This window comes from Ips typographus, linkage group LG1 (assembly GCF_016097725.1).
Source record: "Ips typographus isolate SLU linkage group LG1, UJ_Ityp_2.0, whole genome shotgun sequence".
NCBI lineage: Eukaryota > Metazoa > Arthropoda > Insecta > Coleoptera > Curculionidae > Ips > Ips typographus.
This window is the reverse complement of record NC_138422.1, coordinates 15,546,370-15,569,663: the sequence shown is the minus strand read 5'-3', so window position 1 is coordinate 15,569,663 and position 23,294 is coordinate 15,546,370. Positions and strand designations below refer to the sequence as shown.

General features: G+C 34.0%; 1 protein-coding gene and 1 long non-coding RNA gene across 5 annotated transcripts in view; both read left to right on the top strand.

The window, feature by feature from the left end:
* LOC145740186 (follistatin-related protein 5-like) overlaps positions 1 to 23,294 on the top strand; it is a 103,505-nt gene that overhangs the window by 31,478 nt on the left and 48,733 nt on the right. For 3 of the 4 annotated variants that reach the window (XM_081995549.1, XM_081995551.1, XM_081995552.1), the window contains exon 2: positions 6,167 to 6,253. In XM_081995549.1, coding sequence (XP_081851675.1) covers positions 6,167 to 6,253 — 87 coding nt within the window. Of the gene's footprint in view, positions 1 to 3,406; positions 3,787 to 6,166; positions 6,254 to 23,294 lie in introns of those variants that run through there. The other variant, XM_081995550.1, reaches the window with a different exon arrangement.
* On the top strand, positions 10,441 to 12,198 carry LOC145727245 (uncharacterized). Its single transcript, XR_014177843.1, has 2 exons — positions 10,441 to 11,507; positions 11,914 to 12,198. It is a non-coding gene; the product is annotated as an uncharacterized LOC145727245 (long non-coding RNA).

Here is a 23,294-nt window from a genome sequence, read left to right as displayed (position 1 = left end):
TTAATTTGATTCGAAGAGTGTTTGAAATGTTGTCAAACTGACAAATTCCACTATTTTGGTTTGAAGAGTGTTTGCAACTTGACGAAACTGACAAATTCTACTAATTTGGTTCAAAGTGTGTTTATTTTAAGAGGTTCTTTTTGAGGTCTGATGTAAAAGCAAGAGTATTTTGATAAACTTATTATTTTTTACAACTACAAACTACATATCTATTATTTTATACAGGGTGTCACAACCAAAAGAACTTTACTACGTTTTCCTGTTTATAGCGAGGATAACTTTGAATTTCAAATGAGAAGCTATACTTTTTTCTTGGCATATTGATATAAGTACGTAATTCATACGATTTTTTTTAAAAATATTAAAAAAAAATTGTATGAATTAATTTTCTGGAACTTCACCTGCAACGTTGTAATGAATTAGTTAATGAAAACTGTTTCAGATAGATATAGGCTATAATATGAAAATATTTGAAATCAATAGGATTATTCAAAAATTACATTAATATACAGGATGTTCCATTTAAATTAAGCAAGGATGTACTTACTTCCGTAGTATCACCTGAAGTATCATAACATTGAAAAATTATTTTAGTTGATTTAGGCATGTTTGAAAATGGTGAGGTTTTGTTTTTTGTTTATCAATCCCAATCCTCTGACCGGTTTCGCCGTATTACGGCTCATCAGAGAGGCTATAGGGCTTGATAACCAAAGAACAAAACCTTCGTTCCAGTATAGTCAACTGGATGCCATCAACAACTATCATTTTAGGCATGTTTATTTTACTATGTTACCAAATCTTAAAATGTTTTATCGGTAGTGGTTCTTATATCGGTCGGTATGTTTTTGGTCGTAGGACACCCTGTGTACAGGTATAGAAGTTCCAAAATCATACATAGGAATCCTATGATAAGAAGACATAAGTCTGGTGAAAGACGGAGATAAATTGTGTACCATAAGTAATATGTGTCTGTAAGCCAAATCGGATATGACGTCAACATGTCCAACTGTTGAGTGACGTCATATCCGTTTTGGTACATTGAAAAGATTTTGAGTCAGATTGGAGGAGTTTGAAAGTTTTTAAATTAAAACACGTTTTCTAAAAATTCGTCCTCAAAGTTCACGTACCATAAAACAAGATGTATGTTGTTGGTAAGCTGGATACGAAACTCTTTAATAAGTTCGCCGGCAATTCCTTCAAAAACAAAATACCAATTAAAGCTTTATCCATCGTGTATAGGACCCTCGAGATCGTTAATCCGCCTGGCCGCTTTCTATAAGAAATCTTCTCACGGTTCTCGCTTTTGATGGATTGAATAAGTTTTGACAGCAAATTTTAATGTAAGACAAGATTAAGAGAGAGACAATTTACGTAACCGAAACACGTTTCCGTTCCCTCGTTCCCGGGTCAAATCTCCAAAGAATAATTCGAGAAGCCACGAAATATTTTACTCTCACCCCAGAATTGGCGATCAGTAAAACTGATTCCTTTTTGCGGAATGTCACGCTATAGTGTCTACGACTAGTTGGGAAAGAAGCCCAGAGCCTAGAACGTAAATTTTGAGGTTTGCCTAAACAGGCGAACAACACCCATAAATCTTGGAGTAAAATTTTTAAAAGCTGCCAGACCGCCAGCCCTTTTACTCGCTTTAAATGCTAGTCACGTCGCGCGTTTTAAACTTTAACCCGCCTCGAGTTTTATTTCTCGCCCCGACGTTTTCAAATCATAAAACATAAAAAGCCGTCTCCCTTGCGGGGCACGATTGCCAAAAATATAAATGCGAACGCGTATAAACTTGCTCTCATTTATATGGTAAATAAATGTTGCTCTACAACGGTCTTCAGCACACCTCGGAGAAATACCTTCCAAGTACAGATAGAACGACACAAGCAAAAAAAGACCCGCAATCGATCTGTATATGGTTTTTCTACTTGCTACAGAATTGGATACTTTTCTGCTCTTCAATGTAACATACTACCAAATAAGCGTTATGTGACTTACCGACGCTGTCAGTTATTACCATAGTTTATTTTCGCTGGATTCATTCATTTTGCCAAATTTTAAAATAATTTATTTGAACAACTATTTAGGAAACTTTTGAGAAACATTGGCAGCATTCATAAGAACCCATCGATTAGCAATTGCTAGACAATTTTCTTCTGAATGCACTGAAATCGATTACTAATCAAAAAAGCATTACTTGAAAGTCATTTTGCTCAGCGAATTTAAAATCCTATTTTTCGATTCCTAATCTATTCATCTTATGTGGATGCATATTAGGCGTAACAACAAACTGGTTTTGTCACTTTGAATTATCATGCATGTCAACCGAAGTAAACATATCAATTTCAAAACGTGAAGTACATTAATTTGAGTATTTACTCTCAAACACCCCAAAATATATTGCAAAAACTTTTTGAATTTGTCGGTATCAACCGCCCAAAGTTTGGTTTTAAAGTTAACAGCACCCTACAAGAAGATGTATTATTTTGTGTGTACCAGGTGAAGAACTTGAAGGAGGAAGTGTTCCTAACTTATATTGTAAATAAATAATCTAGATCTCTCCAAGGTTTGCAAAAAATTCTAGTTTGGACATGTTTGGCCGTCGGAAAAGTATTGCTTTCCCCACTTGTTCGGAAAATAACTATTATTTTAGGTCATGACATAAATAATATGGTTTGGTGAAATTAGGAGGTAAAGAAACCAAATGAGGTGCAAAGGAGCACGAATGGGTGTAATAATTAACGGGAGTTAATGCCGGCTAGGCCAAATTGCTCGAAAATAATCGCGGAAGTTTTAACGAACCCTGTTATTTGCTTTTCCTCGTTATCGCCATTTTCATTGGGCGTCGAGTATGAACCGCCATTTTTTTAAATTAGTCAGCACATTTCGCACGTTAATTAATGGACAAATCAATTGTAAAAAATGATGTTCGTATAAAGTACCAGAATATGAAAATGCCGAGATTGTGACGGCCACAAAGCTATAAATTCATCAGGTGCAGGTGGAAAATTAGAATTTCAGAATCTCTCAGTTGATTTAAAATTTTCATTATTTTGCCCTCAAAGGTCTAACAAGGTTTTTTTGCCATACTAGTAATCACAACATGGAATCAAAGTCAATATGTTGTTATTATTGCTATAATGGAAAAATCCTCAGCATAAGGATGTATCAATGGGACGAGATGAAAGAGGCAAAAGTAATCTTTAGATTTTTTTCCATCACTTCTTTTGAGTGTTGAATTTTGAGTCGCCTTTAGTCGGCAACAGCAAGTGGTTACAGAAGTTGAGTAATTTATTTTTATTTTCAACCAGGTATGTAATAACGTTATTTCTTATGTGTAAACCAGGTGGAAAGATGAAAATTACCTGCGTTTATTTTCCACCCGGGTAAATGTCACTTTCCACCCGGGTGAACGTCAATGTTGATTACTGTCTAGTTTATTTATTGACTTGATCTTGTGTTTCATAAACTCTAAAACTTGTCTCTTTTTATGCGCTTAGGGACCTATAAATTTCGTATTTTATTACCTTTTTTTCCGCGACAATACGGCACACTGTCTATCATAAGGGACACCTAGAACTGCGTGCGCAATAGCGACAGTACCATTCAAAGTGTCGACCTAGCAGCATCAAGCTAAAGCGTACTCAACTTGTCACGTCTTTTTTTGACTTTTTTTTCGTATTACCGCGACTCGCGAGTGTTACTCACTCCAGTCCATCCAAGCCGACGAATCCACATTTCTTAACGAGAGCGCTCTCCTTCAAGCCAGGAAGTTTTAGACAGGTGAGTCCCGTTCAGAAAGGTGGTGCGCCGTTTTCGAATTTTAATTATATTATTTTTCGATAAAACCTAAAGCCAGCAAATTTTACTGGTCTACAACGACAGTCAATATGCGTTTTATCATATCTGGGCTTACTTTTTATAGTTAAGAGACTGTGTCGCCACCTCTGCAACAGCTCGCAGCTCAGGTGATGGTGAGTAACATCTGCGTCTTCAGAAATCTCCATGTTAAAAGCACTTTAAGAAACGTTTCGGCTCAAAATATTAAAGACTTAAAGACAGAATAGCACAATAATGACGTTGTCAAGATTGTAATCAAATCACCAGTCGTTTATTGTGGTTGAAGTCATAACTACTCGTACCTATACTACCTTATTGTTAGAGACTATTAGCAATCAATATTTCAACTGAATGATTTATTAGAAGATCGATGAGATTTTGATAAATGGTTGAAAATAAAATAGTATACAAACCACGGTAGAAAGTTTAATTTCTGTCTCGAGATAAAGTTCACCTCGACTTCGTCTCGGTAAACTACCTAATTTCTCGACAAAAATCAAACACTTTCCACATGAGTATGTAATATACTATTTTTTATTTCGGTCCTTGCAATTCTATCTCAAGGCTTTTTTGAAATTAATATTTTGACGGTTACAAAGGATTCTAAACAACCTAATGAAAAGCTTGAGCCAGATTTTTAATACACCCTGTAGATTACGGTCGACAGAAAAATTTTGTAGTCAACACATACATATACAGTGCGTTTTTTTTAACGCGCAACATAGGATTTTACGTGTTAAATTTTTAAGCCCATGTTAGACCATTTTATTTTGGAACTGCAAGTCTATAACTTGACGGGTGTGTCTTTAGTACCCTGAAGCTTAAGTAAGTCTACCAATTTGGTCTAAAAACTGATTAAAAACTGGAAAAAATTCATTTTTTTTCGAAAAGATTTTATTGTTCCATACTCCCTGTATGCATTGTTCTTCCTTGTTGTTTTTATACTGGCAGGGCAGGTAACAGGTAAAGTGACATATTTTGACTGCATCACAACCCGACATCTTTTGAACGTCAAAAGCGCATTTTATGATTGTTTGGAATACTGTTTGGCTTCAAATGGAGGTCACTTTGAACAATTCACTTATAAAAATACTTCTTTTGTTCTTAACTTTCTTGATATAAAGTTAATGATCACTCTGTTTTACTTTCTACGCCAAATTTTACCTGCTACCTGCCGTGCCAGTATCAAAAACAACAAAGAACAACAATGCATACAGGGAGTATGAAACGATAAAACCTTTTCGAAAAAAGATGATTTTTTGCAAGCTTTTTAACACTTTTTAGGCCGAATTGGTAAACTTACTTAAGCTTCAGGGTACGAAACAGCCACCCGTCAAGTTTTATACTTGTAGTTCCAAAATAACATGGTCTAACATGGGCTTAAAAATGTAACACGTAAAATCCTATGTTGCGCGTTAAAAAAAACGCACTGTATTAATGAACCATTAGAACACTCGGTTAAATAACTATCAATAGATTATTAAACTTTAACAACACGTCCTTAGTGACTTTAGGTATCGAGCAAACTGAATTAACCATACTATCAATTATTCATTAAATTGGTCTGGTACACATGGTTACGCGATCTAGGTCAACTTCTGTAACCACAATTGGTTATATATATGAGAATATTCATTAAATACTATTGACAAGAGAATATTGAGGAAATATGATACAAGCTCAAGAAAACCAATCTTGTATTTCTTTAAAACTGACCTAACAGAAAGTGGGATAATTTGTCTAGAGTTCAAAAATTAGTTTTAATTTCCTTCTTTATTAGTGAGTTTTTTAAAATAATATCAAACATCTTTATCAGAAAAAATACGACTTTTGCTAAAGGAGATGTAACGGTGTTATTTTTTTCCTGGATTATTTCAAGAATTGTATGTGATTTATTTTAGTTATAATTTTCGTTATTTAACTTCATTTTGATGCAACTATCGTACGATATTTAGTTAAATGATGATTGAAAACATTGTTGATTCTCCCTAATATTACCAAAAAAAATCATTTTTATGGCATTTACTAGTTTATTAAGAGTGGTCTCTGATAATACTTTCTTTTGGCGTCATATTCGGAGTTTGCAAGTTTACGACTAACGGAATAAAAAGTTGTGAGGCAATCAAAGTTCTAGAAAGTAGCCAAAGTCTTCTAAACAATTATATGACTTTCTTACAGCTATACTAAAAAGGAAACTTAATGAGACTGAATGCAAAACAAAAGTTTTCACTGAGTCATATAATTATACAATTTTTTATTACTAGGTATTACTACTAATTTTAATGTATTATACACAACATTTAAAGTTATCTTTGATTTTCAGATGATACGACTAAAGTCACCGACATTACTCTGGCTCCTACCACTTTCCGCCCTCATCTTCGGCCAATTGAATCTGGCCGAATCGAAGGTAAGTCGAGAAACACACCCGATTTCTGAAATTAAACGAGCATAAACCACGATCGGTTTATGATAAGCCTCTTTACGGAAAAAATCGTTGGGGATAACCTTAAAATGAAGGTCCGAAAAAAGGCGAATATCCTATTTATGAGCATAAATAAAAGCGACCATAAAAGGCTGACGGTTAGGGTTATGATTCCCTCGGGAATAAATTTTTACCCTCGCCTCACGCCAACCCAAAATAATACGTGACGCAATATTTGTCTGCTCCGTTATTGGGCAGAAGATTGAATGACTTTGATGATGACGGCTGTTCAAAGTGTATGTTACCCGTTGCGTTTAGTTTTATTTATTTATTTTATCTCTGTATTGTTCTTTTAGTATTTGATATAGGTAATGGTGTTTTCGTGTAGGTTTTCTGTAATTTTAAAGTACAGAGCAATTTACCCTAATTGAGGGTTACGTCATCACGGGTATGAGATTATTCACGATATTCTACACGGAAGATTGTGACTAAAATGTTTGATTTTGAAATGGATATAAGCTTATTAAAGGTAAGTAAGAGTGGTAGTCAGTCTTATACAGTTCTTCCTGAGAGACCAGACATAACATTCTAGAAATCTTCTTTCGAAGTGAATAACAAATCGGATCAAGTTTTATACGATGTTACATATGTATGTTATACGTTTTCTACGGCTATTTCTATTCTGATTTTTTAACTCTTCATCTTGGTCCATTAGGAATTTCTGGTTGTTCCCCGGAATTTCTGACTACGACGATTACTTTCCAGTGTAAGTTGTATCTTGTCAATAACTGTAGTTTTTGATGTTACCTTCTATCTGGTTTTACTTAGGTTCATTATTACGATAACCATTTGCAGGTTTTCTATACTCTCTGCCAGTGGCGGCTCGTAGTAAAGTTGATAGGTAGTGCAGAAAACAAGGGCCAATTAGCGCCGTAGACGAAAAATTTTTTGAGACCACGCCCAAAATTCCTACAATTTTAAAATATGTAATTGTTTTCAAATATTGCACACTAACGTTAGGAAATACTCGAGGCATTTTAAAAAGTGGCGAAGAAAAATTAACACGTGACTGATAAGAAAAACCCCGAGTGCACGATCTAATTGTGCACACGGGCCAGCTTAAAACATCGACTGACTCTAGACAGTCGCGGGGTACAGAGGGGGCGGACGGCGGAAGTTCTACCAATCAGATTTACTATACCCATGAGCTGTGCACTTGATTTTATCACCGCACACGGTGTACGGTGGCGGCGGTGATCCTTAATTCGTCCAGATTTCGTTTATTTATGAATAAAAGCTTATTTATTTCCAAGATTAATACTTAATAGAAGAGAGAGGTATTAATAGAAAATTATTTCAATCATTATAAGATTTATAATAAAAACATGCATTTTTGGACTCAAAATTTGGGAGTGCACGTGCACATGTGCACTTATTGAGGAGCCGCCACTGCTCTCTGCCAGTATTGCTACAGCAATACATCGTCTGCAATTCTTGTTATAAATTATGAAGATTTGCCATGTATCCTCTTCAAAGAGATGGAACTTTTATTAAATATAACATGTGTCCGTTCAACACACCGGTTGACTTTGAAAAATAAAAAACTAGATTTTTGACATTTTTCAAGGGGGTAACCCTATGAATTTTTCTAATTTCTAATATATCGCCAATAGACAAAAACGTCGGGCGGCACAACAAATCTGTTTTCTAGGTTAGTTTTTAATTGCTACGAAAGATATTTAAAATAATCCTTATTTGGTGTAAAAAAAGTTTGACATTTATTATTATCAAATCGATTCTTGACGTAATATTAGCCATTATAAAAGAACGTCTGGAAAATTTCAATGATTGTAAAATTCCTATCCCGCATTGCTCTATACAATATTGCATATTGAAGCTTTAAACTTCAATGCAGGTTTCCGAGATTGAATATTAAATTATAAAGAATCCGGCCTGATCTAAGGCCGTACATACACGGCAAATATATTTATGGATCCTCATATCGTCGTCAATAACAAAACTAATTTTGTATCGACAGCTATACAGTTCGATGCGTATCGTCCCAAGGGGGCAATATCGTATATACTATAAAGGAGATACGCTTTATGTTGCCGGGTTTATGGGATAGAGGCAGGAATGCCGGTTATTTTTGAGAGAAAGAGGGGGAAGGGGTTCATTCTCGGCCATATGAGGTAATAAAACTAACAATAAAATGGTGGCCGGCTCTTGGTGGATGATGTTTGCTATGCGGTCGTTGCTTTAAGGATTTCGGTATTTTCTTTCTCCATTTCGGCCACGAAAGTGGTTTATTACCACGACCAGAGTTTATGAGCCCGTAATTTAAATTGCATGGAAAAAAGTTTAATTTTCTGTCCAGAGTAGAAATTGTTACTTACCTAATAAGTGCAGGAATTCCAACAGTAATTCATTTGCTTTTTCATTAAGATAAACCGTTTCCAATAAAATTGAGTACATGATACGTCGACGACTAACCGCGGTACCTTCCCGAATAATCCGCGAACGATTTATCCAGAAAACCAGGACCTGGAAGGATTAAGGGTCTCTAATTAATGACGTCATCCCTCATAAAGCGAATAAGAAGTGGATTAGAACTAACGCGTTTTGCAGTTCCGGGACCGACGTAGAAGCCGAAGCCTTTTGGGGTTAAATTAATGGAAGAAAAATCATTTATAATATTGCAAGTGCCTCGGGTATGAGTAATTAATGAATCGTTTTAAGCTTGAAATATCATTTCCGGCAAACGAAAGATTGTCACGCGTTTCGGATCGGGCGCTTGACAAATTTTGCTTTTTGAATAGGCGAGTCACGATCCAGAAAAAATGCTCGAAGGGCATAATTTGATTTTACAATTCAAGGAATTTTATGGAGTGTTAAATGGGAATTTCTATTTAATGGGTCGTGTTCGACTTTCAAGTTTCAAGCCTTCGTTTTATTTAACGCTACTCGAAAACTAAGGAAATTTCCTTTTATTGTTTTCTGTCAGTTGCTTCTACTGAGAAATTTCAAACTAAATAAAGGAAGAACTGAAAAACGTTTATTTTATGGAAGCCGTCCGAAATTGGTAAAGAAATCAGGATAACTCTTACTTGGTTTTGTGCACTAATACTTTTGTAACTTTATTCGATGTTTTCAAAAGATTTGATATAACACAAAGCGTTTTTGAACTCATTTTTAAGTGCCAGAGTCGACTGTTGTATTAAACCGACCCAATCTACTCGTTTTACAATTAATTAAGATTACTCTAAAAATGGCAGAACAAACATTTACCTGAAACTTGCAAAAGTAATAAAAATCCAAAAACCACCATTTTGGCGACTAAATCACAAAAAAAATATTTAAATCGAGAAAACCAAACGTATATTGTGACCTAGTTAATCAAATAGCAATCAGATATGCATACAAAATAGTTTTAAATGATGTCAATTGTTTAGCCCTTAAAATTTGAAAATCAAAAGTGTCGTCCGGTCTGTCGGGGTCTAAATTACCCAACTGCATTAGTCCATTGTCTCTCTCTATAAATATGTTAATTCCGGCAATATTCGTGGAAATTCAGTTTCACAGTTTCCAGCTCAATATTAGATGATTGTGAAATATATGCGATTCCATTGAGGAAGTTAGAGAGGAACTCTCGTTTGACGTCGACGATTTTCAATTTGGAAGCTGAGAGGCTCACTGAAATTCTTGTTACAGCTTAAAAGTCATTAAGTTGCTTCAAAAGTTCAAGTTTTATTGGGACTGTAAAAACTCCACTTAAAGATTTCTTATTAAAAACTTTTGTTTTATTTATCACTTGCCATATTATTGATTACGCATTCAGGAGAGTTTGAGAATATGTAAGTCAAAGTTATATTCACATCAGCAAATTCCATTAAATATGATCTCTCAAAAAAAGTAAGACGTGTGACACTTTAAAGAGTTTACTTTATTTTTATATGTCAATGACAGTTGTCATTTTGTGATACAGGGTGTAAAAGTTTTGTTAAAAACACTATAAAAAAAAATCAAAACTTTGTCACTCTGTATCACAAAATGACAGCGGTTGCCGACATATTCTACAGGACAAGCTTATTTTAAAATAAGTTTTTTTGTCAAATGCCAAATTCTTTCTGAGCAGATTTTCTCTAAAGAATGAGTGAAATAACCTTTTGAGTTCTTTTTTAAAAAGAAACAAAATTTCTACACCATTTACACAGGTAGTTTAGAAAATATCACTTGGATTTTAGAAAATATAAGTTGCATCTCAGAACTTAAAAATTGTATTTCAGTATCGTAAATTTGATTTTAGAAAGCGTGAGTTGGATTTCATATTAGTCTCTTGTATTTCAGAAAAGGTCTGTTGGATATTAGAATAGTTATTTTAATTTCAGAATTTGTCACGTGTATTTTGAAAAAAGTTATTTCAATTTCAGAATTTTATTATGTTTCTGTGTGTTTATTATACCATTTTTTTAATTTAATATCAGCGAATTGTTCTATATGTAGTAACAATTACGAGTTACAAAACGCCAACAAGAATAACTTTGTCAATGAATACAAAATTTACATCCAAACTGGCATATCTTTATTTGCTAAAACTTTTAATAACTTTGAAACAATGACAGCACAATTACCTTTCACAAATGTTTGTATGAAGATTTCTGATATACAACTTTAATTTTCCAAATTACAAATAACCGTGTCAAAAATCCGACTGATCTTTTCTGAAATTCAAGAAACTGTTCTAAAATACAATTTGCAATTTCTAAAATCAAAGTTATTATTCTAATATTGAATGTACCGTTTCCGAAATACAAGTGATATTTCTAAAATCCATCACATGGTTTCTAAAATTCAACTGATGCTTTCTAAATTACATATGTAAATGGTGTAGAATACACTGGCACTTGCAATGAAAAATGCTATCTAATGGTACAACAACATTGATATGTTGGTGATACTGTTTGGTTTCTACAGGGCTTCAAACTGGAGAATAATGCGAAAATTAGCAAGCTTTTTTATTTTATAATTAAGATCGTCGGTATAATAACATTGATAGGTTGATGTTGACAGTATTGTTTTCCACATAAATATATTGTTCCTGCCAGTTTTAGGAATAATTCACACTAAAATTCTGGTCTTTATCTGTTATAGTTCCAGAGATATTGAATTTTATGTGTTTGAATGCCTTTTTTGGGATCTCTTTTAGTCCAGCCCTGTGAAAGCTAGAGAAAGAGGGAGGGTAAGATTGTCAATTTTTGATATATTATTCCTGACAGTTTTAGTAATAATTTACAGTAAAATTCTGCTCTGTACCTTTTATAGTTCCAGGGATTTGAATTTTATGTGTTTGGAAACCTTTTTCGGCATTTCCTTAAGTTGTGAAAACTAAGAAAAGAGAAATAGTGGGACCGTCACTTTTGGAAATATTATTTTTGACAGTTTTAGTAATAATTCACACTAAAATTTTGTTGATATTGATTTTTTGTGTTTGGATGAAACTTGAGAATAATACCTCTTCTAAATCAAATGAGAAAATTGATTGTTCACAAATAAGCAGTCAATAGAGCATCATAAAAAAGATAGGTTATCAACTGGAGCTTGATTATATAAATTGAAGAATCTTGGATCATTTCTGATGATTGCAGGAAATTTGCAGCTCATTAAAGACTCATGTCTTAAAAGCTGTGGAGGGATAAATCAACGTTTGGAGTGAAAAAGCCAATTCCTAAAAGTTGTGAAAGGCACTTTCTGGAGGCGAAAAGGTTATAAACTTATAAAAAGGCCACGTAGATGAACTATAACTGAATAATTTTTTAATTTAAACTGGTTTGAAGGAAAAATTTAATGATTACCATTTAGTATGAACTTTTAATTTTCCACCCAAAACGTTTTTTGCAAAACATTTAATACAATTTAATTCTCAATGTTAACTTGACCTTTTATTTAGCTAGAAATTACACAGCACTGTACGGCATCTGTAATCGTAAAAGAAAAACCCCAATTGCAAAAAGGAGGCGGATTACATTTTCCTTTTTACATCAAAGTTGCGCTCCGCTATTATTGCATCCCCGCCAACTACTTTGTTATTAGAGCCTGGGGGAAGTGAATTTACAAGGTTGCAACCACCAGCTCATGCTCATCCTTAAGACTAAAATGTTCCGTTCAGTTGCCGTTTGCCGTTCCCCTTTTTAGACATTCGGATGTCGTAAATCAGTCCCGAAACCCGTTATGCACCGGCACGCCCCGGGACGTGCTTAATTAAAATTATTCATGGACAGCGGTCTCATAGAGCCGGTAAATTTAGCGCACCAGGTCTCCCTTTGGTTTTAGCGCGTAGCTGGACATATAACCTTTCGGTTTTGTAATTTGAACCGTTAATGGTTATGAACGGCATCGTTAGGGCACATATTGCTAATGAATGACTACCGATGCTTCAGTCATAATAGCCAACCATTAAAATTTATCACAAGTCGCCACCCTTAAAGAATATTGGAACCGAGTCAATTTATTTGCGAACGGGAAATTTACTGCCACAACTGAATATTCTAGCAAGTTTGTCATTCGCATCCTTTTAATCTTCTTGGAGCTCTAACTTTTAGGTCACAAAATTCTAAAATGGAATGGAATGCACTATTAATGCTGTTTTAAGTCCAGAATACAAAGAATGAGTAGGATAATTTAAAGTTTGACGGAAATCGCAGCGGTTATAAAAAGAGCGCAAATAAAGAAAAAGTGGGTCATCTCATTAAAATGTAGAGATTAATTTGTCACTCTTTATGTAAATAAAGTAACAAAACAAAACCAGAAGCGGTGCAAGTTTACTGTAGCTCCCTAATGACACCCCTTAATGCATATGTTATCACATAATTTCCATTTTTGTGTACAATTTACAGCCAGGTAGGGAATAGCCACATGATAGCTTTATGAGAAAATCATCAGTCAAATGCACGGTATTTTTGTTAAAAAAGTTATGATAAATGCAAAAACTGTAATTAGAAAAATAATCGAGTCAGAATTTTCGTGCCTAAATTAATCGCGCGTAAAATAAAAAGTACATGAAAATTTGATGGATTTGCGGACATTAATAGCATATTACGTAACTAGTGCTGTAAGAAGCATTTTGCGTAGCGGCGAGTGTGTAATTCCATACTTTACCTACGACCAAATGAAAAGTCCTGTTTTCACATTCATATAATTCAGAGTAACTTTTCATTAAAAAAGTATATTTTCAACGTATTGACATCATATTTGTACTAATCATAGGTATTATGCCACTAAAGAAAAAAATAATAGCGTAATAAAAAAAATCACAAATCATGTTACTTAAATAATTATTAGTGTTGTTCTTAAAATAATTATTTATGGTGACATTACAGTTATTAACAAGAAAGGGAACACTTTCAGTAATATTACTTGATGTGTTTGCTATTGCAGATAATATTCTAGACGAAGTGGTAGTTACTTAAAACTGTATGAACAAGGCATTACGCGATGATCTCCATCTAATGTAGTCTGATAAAGGAAGAAATGTAAACAAAATCAATTTTTTCCAGCATTAGAGCGATAGTTTGTGGCCGATCTTAAAACTGTCCGCTTTTTTTACAGCTCTGCGTTTTTTTTACAACTGTGCGTAAAGAGGTTCATTACGTAACGAAAAACTATGCGTAAATAGCTGTTTACACTGAGGTCGTAGGTAATAGTTATTTACATTACTAGTGGGGTATGAGCATTTTTATAGTCACGAGTGGGAGTGTTGCCACGACGAGGTCGTAGACCGAGTTGTGGTGATCACACGAGTACGTTAATTTGCCATACCCCACGGGTGATGTACAACATTTTATCTACGACCATCAGAAGCAGCGTAAAGTAAGAAAAAAATTCATATTTTGTGCAATGTGAACTATTTAGGAACGTCTCGTATATGCTTGCTACGGGTAGTTATTTGTTACCCTTAAATCTTGTCATCTACGCTGTACTGTTTTGGTGTTGTTGCTATGGTGGCCATTTGTTTCCACATATCACTTAAGCGACAATTTAACAGTGTCAGTCACAAATTTTTAAAAGTGCATTTCGTTATGAACATGTCTGAAGAACTTCCGTCAGATATTGAAGAAGCTGCCGCAAACGTGGTATCTGGCTTGTTGCCTGCCAAGTCAAAGGAGAAATATGAAAAAATGTATCAAAGTTATGTTTAAATTCAATAAACAATTACAGCAGAAATTTTCATTTAAAGTTGTTTTATCGCACTAGTGCGATAAAATCGATTATTATCGCACTAGTGCGGTAAAATCGCTCATTACGTAACTCAAAATGAGCTATGTAATGAATGATTACCATGCTAGGAGTAGATAAAAAAATTTAATGAAAACTGTTTTCGCGTTTAACCGGATTTGAATCAACGGCCTCAGACAGACAAACTCAATGACAGTCAGACTCAGAGACAGACTCAGTGGTATGGTTGACTTGTCAAGAATCAGTCAAAACGATAAAATTCAAAACAAAAATTATCTTAGTAAAATCAAAAAATGGTATCAGTTAGGATTGCCGACCGAAAATGCGTTGTTGCAACTGACAGTTGAGATTTGGAATTTTACGGTAAAGAAAGTAAAAAAACAAGGTTTAGCAGGTTTTTTTGACTTTGGCCACTTAAAAATGTCTTTCTTAACTTGAAGGCTTATATATTTCTAACTTTGACACTCTGGAATACTGAATATTGCAAATCTATTCCACTTTTTTGACTTTTGACACTCAAAATATGGTATTCCTAAGTATGATAGCTTACGATTTTAAAATTGGGGTCCAGGGTGGGTATTCTTGAAATGAGGGAAGGGAATTATCAAGAGAAAGAACTGTAGAATGTGACAGGAACCCGCCAGTGTCACCTTCTTCTGTCACATTCTATCAACACTTCTCTTGAGAATTCCGTACCCTGCTTTCAAGAGTAGGCCCGCAGAAAGTCAAAAAATGCACTGTCTTCCACTGGTTTGACACTTAAATAATTGTCTTCTTGAAAACCTGTATTTCCAACTTTGACACATTAAAATTTGACAGTTCTATTTCACTTTTTTGAGTTTCGTTTTGACACTCAATACTTGTATTGGTGAGTCTTGAGATGAGTTGTAATTGCGATTCGACAGACCCTAAAAATCTATATTAAAATAATATAAAATATATATTCTCTACGAAAAATTTTATCCTATTTAACTTTTTTTTCTATCTCTTCAAATAAAGTGGTGGGAGTAGTCCAAAGTTTGCTTTGAAAGAAATGAAATATCTCAAAAACGGCTAATCCTAGAAACTTTGTTTTTGCGGCATTTTAAAGAGCATTTTCTGTCCTGAAGAGTGTCCCAAAACAAGGCGTTTTTAAACAAATTGCACTTTTATCTTAGATATCGCGAAAAAATCAAATGCAATGGTATACTTTAATTTCATTTTCAGAGTTATTGGACATTTTTCATTTTACTGGTATCGAAACGCCCCTTAGCGGTGGATTTAGAAAGTTGAAATCTATTTCCAGCATTTTCCTTTGGCCACATTTACTAATAAAAAATTTTTTTCCTAGCCATACTATGTATACTTTTAGAGAAACAGCCGCGTGCACGGTGGTCTAGTTGAATGGCCGTTTATGTTAAACATAACGAATATGCATAAAAAATAAACCATACTTTTACGACAAGTTGATTTCATAGTATCTTATTTACTTTTAGTTATTTTTCATAAAAATGACATATACATTTTTCATTTTTAATTAAATTGTTTCGCTTTAAGCGACTTAAATAATAAGTCATACCATAAGCTATTTTTGATACAGAAAACGTATTCCTGCAAAAAATGCTTTCCGTGTGACAAACAGTTCCGGAGATAATTACAAAAAATGATATTATTTTGTAAATCATACTAGGTGTTCAAACAAAAAAAAATTATAGCTACTGAGGTTAAAGATAACTTTGGCTGAGGACGTACTCGTAATATTCTTTCATATTTGGATGGAATAATTGTGTTACCTAAAATTGTTTTAGCCATTTTTCCTTATACCTCGATATCCTTTTCATAATGTTGTGTTTTCTTGCACATTAGCAATTTTATTTGAATATAGACGAATATAGTCTTTATTCTTGTACGCCTCTGGAACTTAATTTACAACGAAACTGTTTCAGTTTCAGACATCTCTTTTTCTGTATTGCTATTTCCATTCCATCCCTCGTCCATTTACCTTAATTCGGATTTAAATCTTTTACCGTTACCCTTTTCCAATTTTTTTTAACTCACTTTTCCCAGACCTAAAGTGTCTTCATTCAATTTCCATTTGCGACACTCTATATTGGTTTCTCGCTTAAAAGGCGCCTTAACAGGAGGGCGAGAATGTTCGAAACTGTCCTATAATTCTCTCAGACGCCCATTTTCCGGTCTGGAAAATGAGGTTACTTTATTAATTCGGCTTCTCCTTTGAGAGTAAAACCTTTAATTAACTGCCTATCGGATGGGTATCTAAAGTAATTAGCCTGGCCTAACTGGTTTTATAATTTGATTAGCGCTACACATTTTAGACAAGAATTCGGCGTCTATTTTGTCGTTAACGGACGACTTTTCCGTAATGAAAACTTTCGGTAAAACGTGCCGTTCGAATATCTATAACAGTGGACAAAGTGTGTGTCAGTTTGCAAACGCTTGAAGCGGTAACATAGCGCTTTCTCTCCGTAGGGAGCGGCAACAACATCCCAGTTTAATTAAACTACTAAACAGAAATCGAATAGTGCGAAAATTGGAAAATACACCGTGAAAATACTTGTCCGTTTTCTGGCTTTAGTTTATTGATTTCTGTACAACTTTAATCCATAAACAACCCGTTTTTGCATCACTAAACTTGCAAAGACATCTTTGCAAAGATCGAAAAAATATAATGTGTAAAGTTACTAAACCGAAATAATTCTAAAAAGACAATACGTTACTGCGTGGTGAAGTAATAATGCAATAATGTTGGGCATGTTAGGAACTTAGTTAGCCGGAGGTTGAAATTTCCAGCAAAACTTGACGTCCTACAGAAAAGGGTCGAATAGGAAAGTTGTAGAAGTTGAAAAAATTTACGTTTTTCTTTATTTTTGTACTTCTCACTTTTCTACATAACTTCAAAATTTGCGAGAAAAATGGGAAAAATAGTATATTCTATATTAAGAGCGGAAAGTAGTTATTTGCCGCTTGCACATGAAAATTGCAGCTTGAGGCGTAGCCGAACGCTGCAATCATGTAAAAGCGGAAAAAGTACTTTCGGCTCGAAATATAGACGATATTTTTTCGACGACTGCTGTGGAGTGGAGTAGAAGGACAATTCACATCATTTTCGTAGCTCGAACTCATTGTCACCGATAAATCACTTTGACGGAATGGCTTTGTTTCAAACAGGTATGTCAAGCGTTGTTATGAAAACGCCGAAAAAGTTGGTGAGTAGATTGTTAGTAGAAAGCGAAAACGCTCTAGGACAGAAAATGATTCACTTTCTGTGCACGTGCGGCGAATAACCACTTTCTGCTTTGAAATGGAAGCGTACATGAGGTACTTTCAAAGTCAGTAGTACGAAAAAATAAGTTTATACGGGTTTATACGGGTGGAAAGTGAGTACTTTCCACCCGAGTGGAAAGTAAAAGCAGGTCATTTTCATCTTTCCACCTGGTTTACACATAAGAAATAACGTTATTACATACCTGGTTGAAAATTACTTATTTTTTCATGTTCGTTTTTTATGTTTCATCTCCGCAAAAGTAATCATATTTGAACGAAACTTGGTGAAAGTATATTTTTCACTGTCTCAAATAACTAGTCTCTTTTAAACAATGCTATTGGATGAAATTAGAAGAATAAAGTACTTAATCCTGGTTAAGATGAGCTGTAGAACAGCCTGGGAGTATTTTAAGAGTCAATTGTATAGTTAATAGTTATTTATTTGTTAAAATGTATGATTTTAAGGTGAATTTTAGAGTTTAAACCTGGTTGAACCTATAGAAATTGATCCTAAAAACGTCAAAATCTCCTGTGGAGGTAATGAAAGTTCTTTTTAAACGTTTCTTTTAAATTATCTATTAAATTAATTGAATGACATTAAATTCAATTTTTGCTTACAAACAATTTTACATACAATTTGTGCAAGCAAAATATTTGATACAATTTGAGCTGGCATGACATGGCATGACATGACATTTGTCTTAAAAAATTAAATGTTCTTAGAAGACATCAACATTGTTTCAAAATTAATCTGTTAAGAAAAAATATTAATGATTATGATCCATTATTGCATGGTAATACATCTAGTTCCTATAGACATCATCCATTACAACAGTGACTTATTTAAAGTAAATTTGAATAAAAATAAAAATGTTCACGTGACCATGATAATTCTAAAGTATCAAGAAAACATCAACTGCTCTATTTCAAGAAGGAAATAGTGACATAGTAAGGCATTCCCATGATAATTCTAATATAAAATGAGAAAAACTATGTCATCGATAAAAGTCTAAAAATTAAGGATTGACCAAAAAACAAAAAAAAATTAAAACCACAAAGTAAATACCTATGAATGTATTAAAATTTAAGGAATCATAAATGCTAACATGATTTTCACTAAAGTAAATAGTAACCACAAAAATCTTAACACAGGATAATTGATTGATATAATTTTATACTGTATGTAAAAGAAAAACCTGGATTATCAATCACGTGACTGACGAAACTCTATTATGTAAAAAAAATCAGTCAGGTCAAAAAAAAACATGACCAAAATATCAAAATTGTCTCTTCAGGACATGAAACCCTCAGATCATCATAAACTTTTTTGTAATGTAAATTACGAAACTAATCTGAATTCTGATTTTCAAGATATGAGTTATTATTTCACTGTCTAATAATACGAGTATTACTTACTAGTTTTGAATATACAGGGTTTTTCAATGAAAAGTAGCCACCCTGAATATGTTCCAAAATAATTTCTTTGTTAAAAAATGCTAAGACACGTCAACAAAGATTGCAAGGGGGACATCTTTTTACGTAGGATTTGAATTTCTGCCATCAGCCCCTTTGCCGCCATAGCCACCCCCACTAAGTTTTCAAATGGCACCATACCCTGTGTGGCACATCGTTGGAAAGGGTATTTCATAAGGAATTAATTGCACTATTTTATTTGTACATTTACTTTGAATTGTACATTTTTTGTTATTTTGGTCAAACTGCTGATAACACTACCGAAAACCTGTTTTCCATTCCATGTTTTTGCCTCAGTCGGTCAATTTGTAAGTTCGTTTTGAATTAACATTGTCAATATGGTTTACACGACTGCCGAAAGAATAGAAATTGTACGTTTTTATTTCAAACATAACGACTGTGCACGAGCTGCCGCGCGCGCTTTCAATGCAATCCATCCAGATAAATTCATTGGTCATCAGTATGTCTTAAAGTTGATGCAAAAATTCATGAAAACTGGTTCAGTGACAAACAAAAAACATCAACCTGAAAGACAAATTATTAATGAACCAATTGAAGTTGCTGTTTTGGGACACGTTGCAATGGATAATAATCAGTCTTTAAATCAAATTTCCCATTCATCGGGTGTTTCGACAAGCAGTGTATGGAGAATTAAAAAAAAACACAATTTTCATCCATACAAGGTAAAATTGGTTCAGGAATTAAACGAAGATGACTATGATAGAAGACTACAATTTTGTGAAATTATGTCTACTAATCTGACAAACAACGTGAACTTGTTGTACAATATTTGCTTCAGTGATGAGTGTATGTTTTTTTTTAATGGAGAAGTGAACAGGCATAACTGTAGGTATTGGTCAGACACGAATCCACATTGGTTTAGGGAAACCCATACCCAATATCCAGAAAAACTTAATGTTTGGGCAGGTATTTTAGGAGACCACATCGTTGGTCCGTTTTTTATTGACGGTAATTTGAGTGGCGCTACTTATCTTGAGCTTCTTGACACCACTGTTGATCCGACCATAACAGAGCTACTAGAAAATTATGAAAATTTATTTGAAAATCAACTAATTTTACAAGACGGTGCACCTCCACACTATTCACTTCCCGTTCGAGAATATCTGAACAATCAATTTCCTGGAAGATGGATTGGTAGACGTGGTCCCATGGAATGGCCTGCGAGATCACCCGACCTCACTCCGTTGGACTTTTTTCTATGGGGGCATTTAAAATCTAAAGTCTATGCAACACAGCCGACCAATATTGCAGACCTTAGGCAGAGAATAATACATGAATGCCGACAAGTGACACCGCAAGTCCTCACAAATGTTTGCGAACTCTTCCAAAGTCGCTTGTATTATTGTATGGAAGTTAACGGAGGTTATTTTGAGCCATTAATTAAATGATAACCCCTATTTGCTATTATTTCTGCAGTTAACAAAAAATAAACACAAAACGTATTTTTTATTTTTTTTGGTCTCAACAATTCAAAGCAAATGTACAAATAAAATAGTGCAATTAAATCCTTATGAAATACCCTTTCCAACGATGTGCCACACAGGGTATGGTGCCATTTGAAAACTTAGTGGGGGTGGCTATGGCGGCAAAGGGGCTGATGGCAGAAATTCAAATCCTGAATAAATTTTTGCATCAACTTTAAGACATACTGATGACCAATGAATTTATCTGGATGGATTGCATTGAAAGCGCGCGCGGCAGCTCGTGCACAGTCGTTATGTTTGAAATAAAAACGTACAATTTCTATTCTTTCGGCAGTCGTGTAAACCATATTGACAATGTTAATTCAAAACGAACTTACAAATTGACCGACTGAGGCAAAAACATGGAATGGAAAACAGGTATTTGGTAGTGTTATCAGCAGTTTGACCAAAATAACAAAAAATGTACAATTCAAAGTAAATGTACAAATAAAATAGTGCAATTAATTCCTTATGAAATACCCTTTCCAACGATGTGCCACACAGGGTATGGTGCCATTTGAAAACTTAGTGGGGGTGGCTATGGCGGCAAAGGGGCTGATGGCAGAAATTCAAATCCTGCGTAAAAAGATGCCCCATCATTGAAAAACCCTGTATAATAACACCAATTACCTACTTGTGAGTAATAAGTGTTCAAAAAGTTATACTCTTCTACATGCATGTAATGGCTATTACTCACTTGATAATTTACTGCACTCGCCTTCGGCTTGTGCCCAAATTTCATCTTCATGAGTAATAGGTATTATTACATGCTCGTTGAATAATATAATATTCTGGACACCCGTTATAAAGTTTTTTTCTCCACTGACGTAATAAAAATTACCGCGTTGGCCTATTGTCATTTTTAACCCAACTGTCGTGTGTTATGTGGTCCATGATAACCGTGCTCTGTTGATTTATTCAGGTCAATCCGGTGTAATTTAGCCCAGTTAACAGAGCAGAATTCGAGATAACATTACTTCATAAAAGGAAATGGAACGATTTTTCAATTAAATTTTACGGGCTACATGAAATCGCGTTTACGGAAAAAAAACAAAATTTCTGGGCCAGCTAATTAGCTTAATAATCGATCAAGGCTACTCCAGGTCAGTCTTTATAGAAAATTCAAACTGGCACTGGAAAATGGAACAGTGAAAGCTTTTTCGCATAGTGCAGGAATAATATTAATTGAAAAGGGTACGAATTGATTTCCCTCATTTGAAATTGACCTGAAACAATTTGAATAAAATACTTGGAACAAACGAGGCGTATAAATAGGGCCATATATCTTTGGACTTAGGTCCCCATTTTCAAAATTAATGGAACGTAAAAGAAACAACGCGAATTGAATTGCCGTGTCAAGCACTTAACACGCAAATGCTGCTCCAAGCTATTTAATACGTTTGTTCTACTCGGCTAACAATAAAATAACAGTGTAGCACTAATTGCAATTTGCAATTCCGTCAGTCGGAAGGGTCCTAACAGTTTCAGTATTCTTCTTTTTTTTCAGCGGAAAAAAATTCCTGACGAGTTGCAGATTTTCCGACATAGGATCGGCTAGTTAAACATTGAATTTCCCACGTTGGTAAAAAGCAGGTTTTCCTTTGATGGGAATTTGTTTCTGAAATTTTGCTAAAATTCTGTGAGTTTATATGCCTGGTTGGTTCTTTATCTTGATTTCCACATTTTCCTACAACACATTAACCAATTTTGCTAAATCATTTGTGTTGCAAAATAAGGAAAATATCGTCTTAAAAAGAGCAATTGTGTAAATGTAAATCAATGAGCAATGAGCAAGATGTATGTAAATCAATATAGCTCAATCAACATATAGTCATGAGTAAATTGCTCTAAATTACTCTATGAAAAGCAAATGTCTTGTTTTACGAATACTTACTGCTGAAGTGTGAAAGGTGCTGTTTAAGTTATTAACTTAGTATTCAAAAATATGAAATTTATATTAAACAATGTTCATGACTGTTGTCCCTGAAGACTTAAACAAACAACAAAACAACTTTTGGATTTTGGCTTAAACTTATACTTATATGATCTCATTCAAGTCACATTTTTCTTCTGATTATCTACGTGTTTTTGCCATTTTTTACTTTCTGCAAAGAAATTAATAATTATTATTACCTCTGCCAAGTTCTTTCCACAAATACTGAAAAAAATACTACGTAATTAGAATTCCAAATTTTAATTAGATTCTCCAGAAAGTTAATATTGTTATAAAAGCAAAGCTGACGATTTAATTCCTCCCTATTTTGGAAATAATTGAATTAACCGCGAAATTCACGAGAACATAAAATACATATTTGGAATTACTCCATTTCCGTATTACCTTTATATTTGACCTTTACCAATTTTCTTTTTACCAATTTCAAGGCAAATTTTAATCAAAATATGATTGTAAAGAATTTATTAACAACAAGTTATTAAAATTGAAAAAATAAGATTTCTAGTGCTTTTTTGTTTACTTTGCAACTTATGCAAACATGTCTTTCTTAAAAAATGTAACAAAATTGACATAAATAATCAACTTAATAAATATACTTAACCAAAAAAAGAATGTGGAA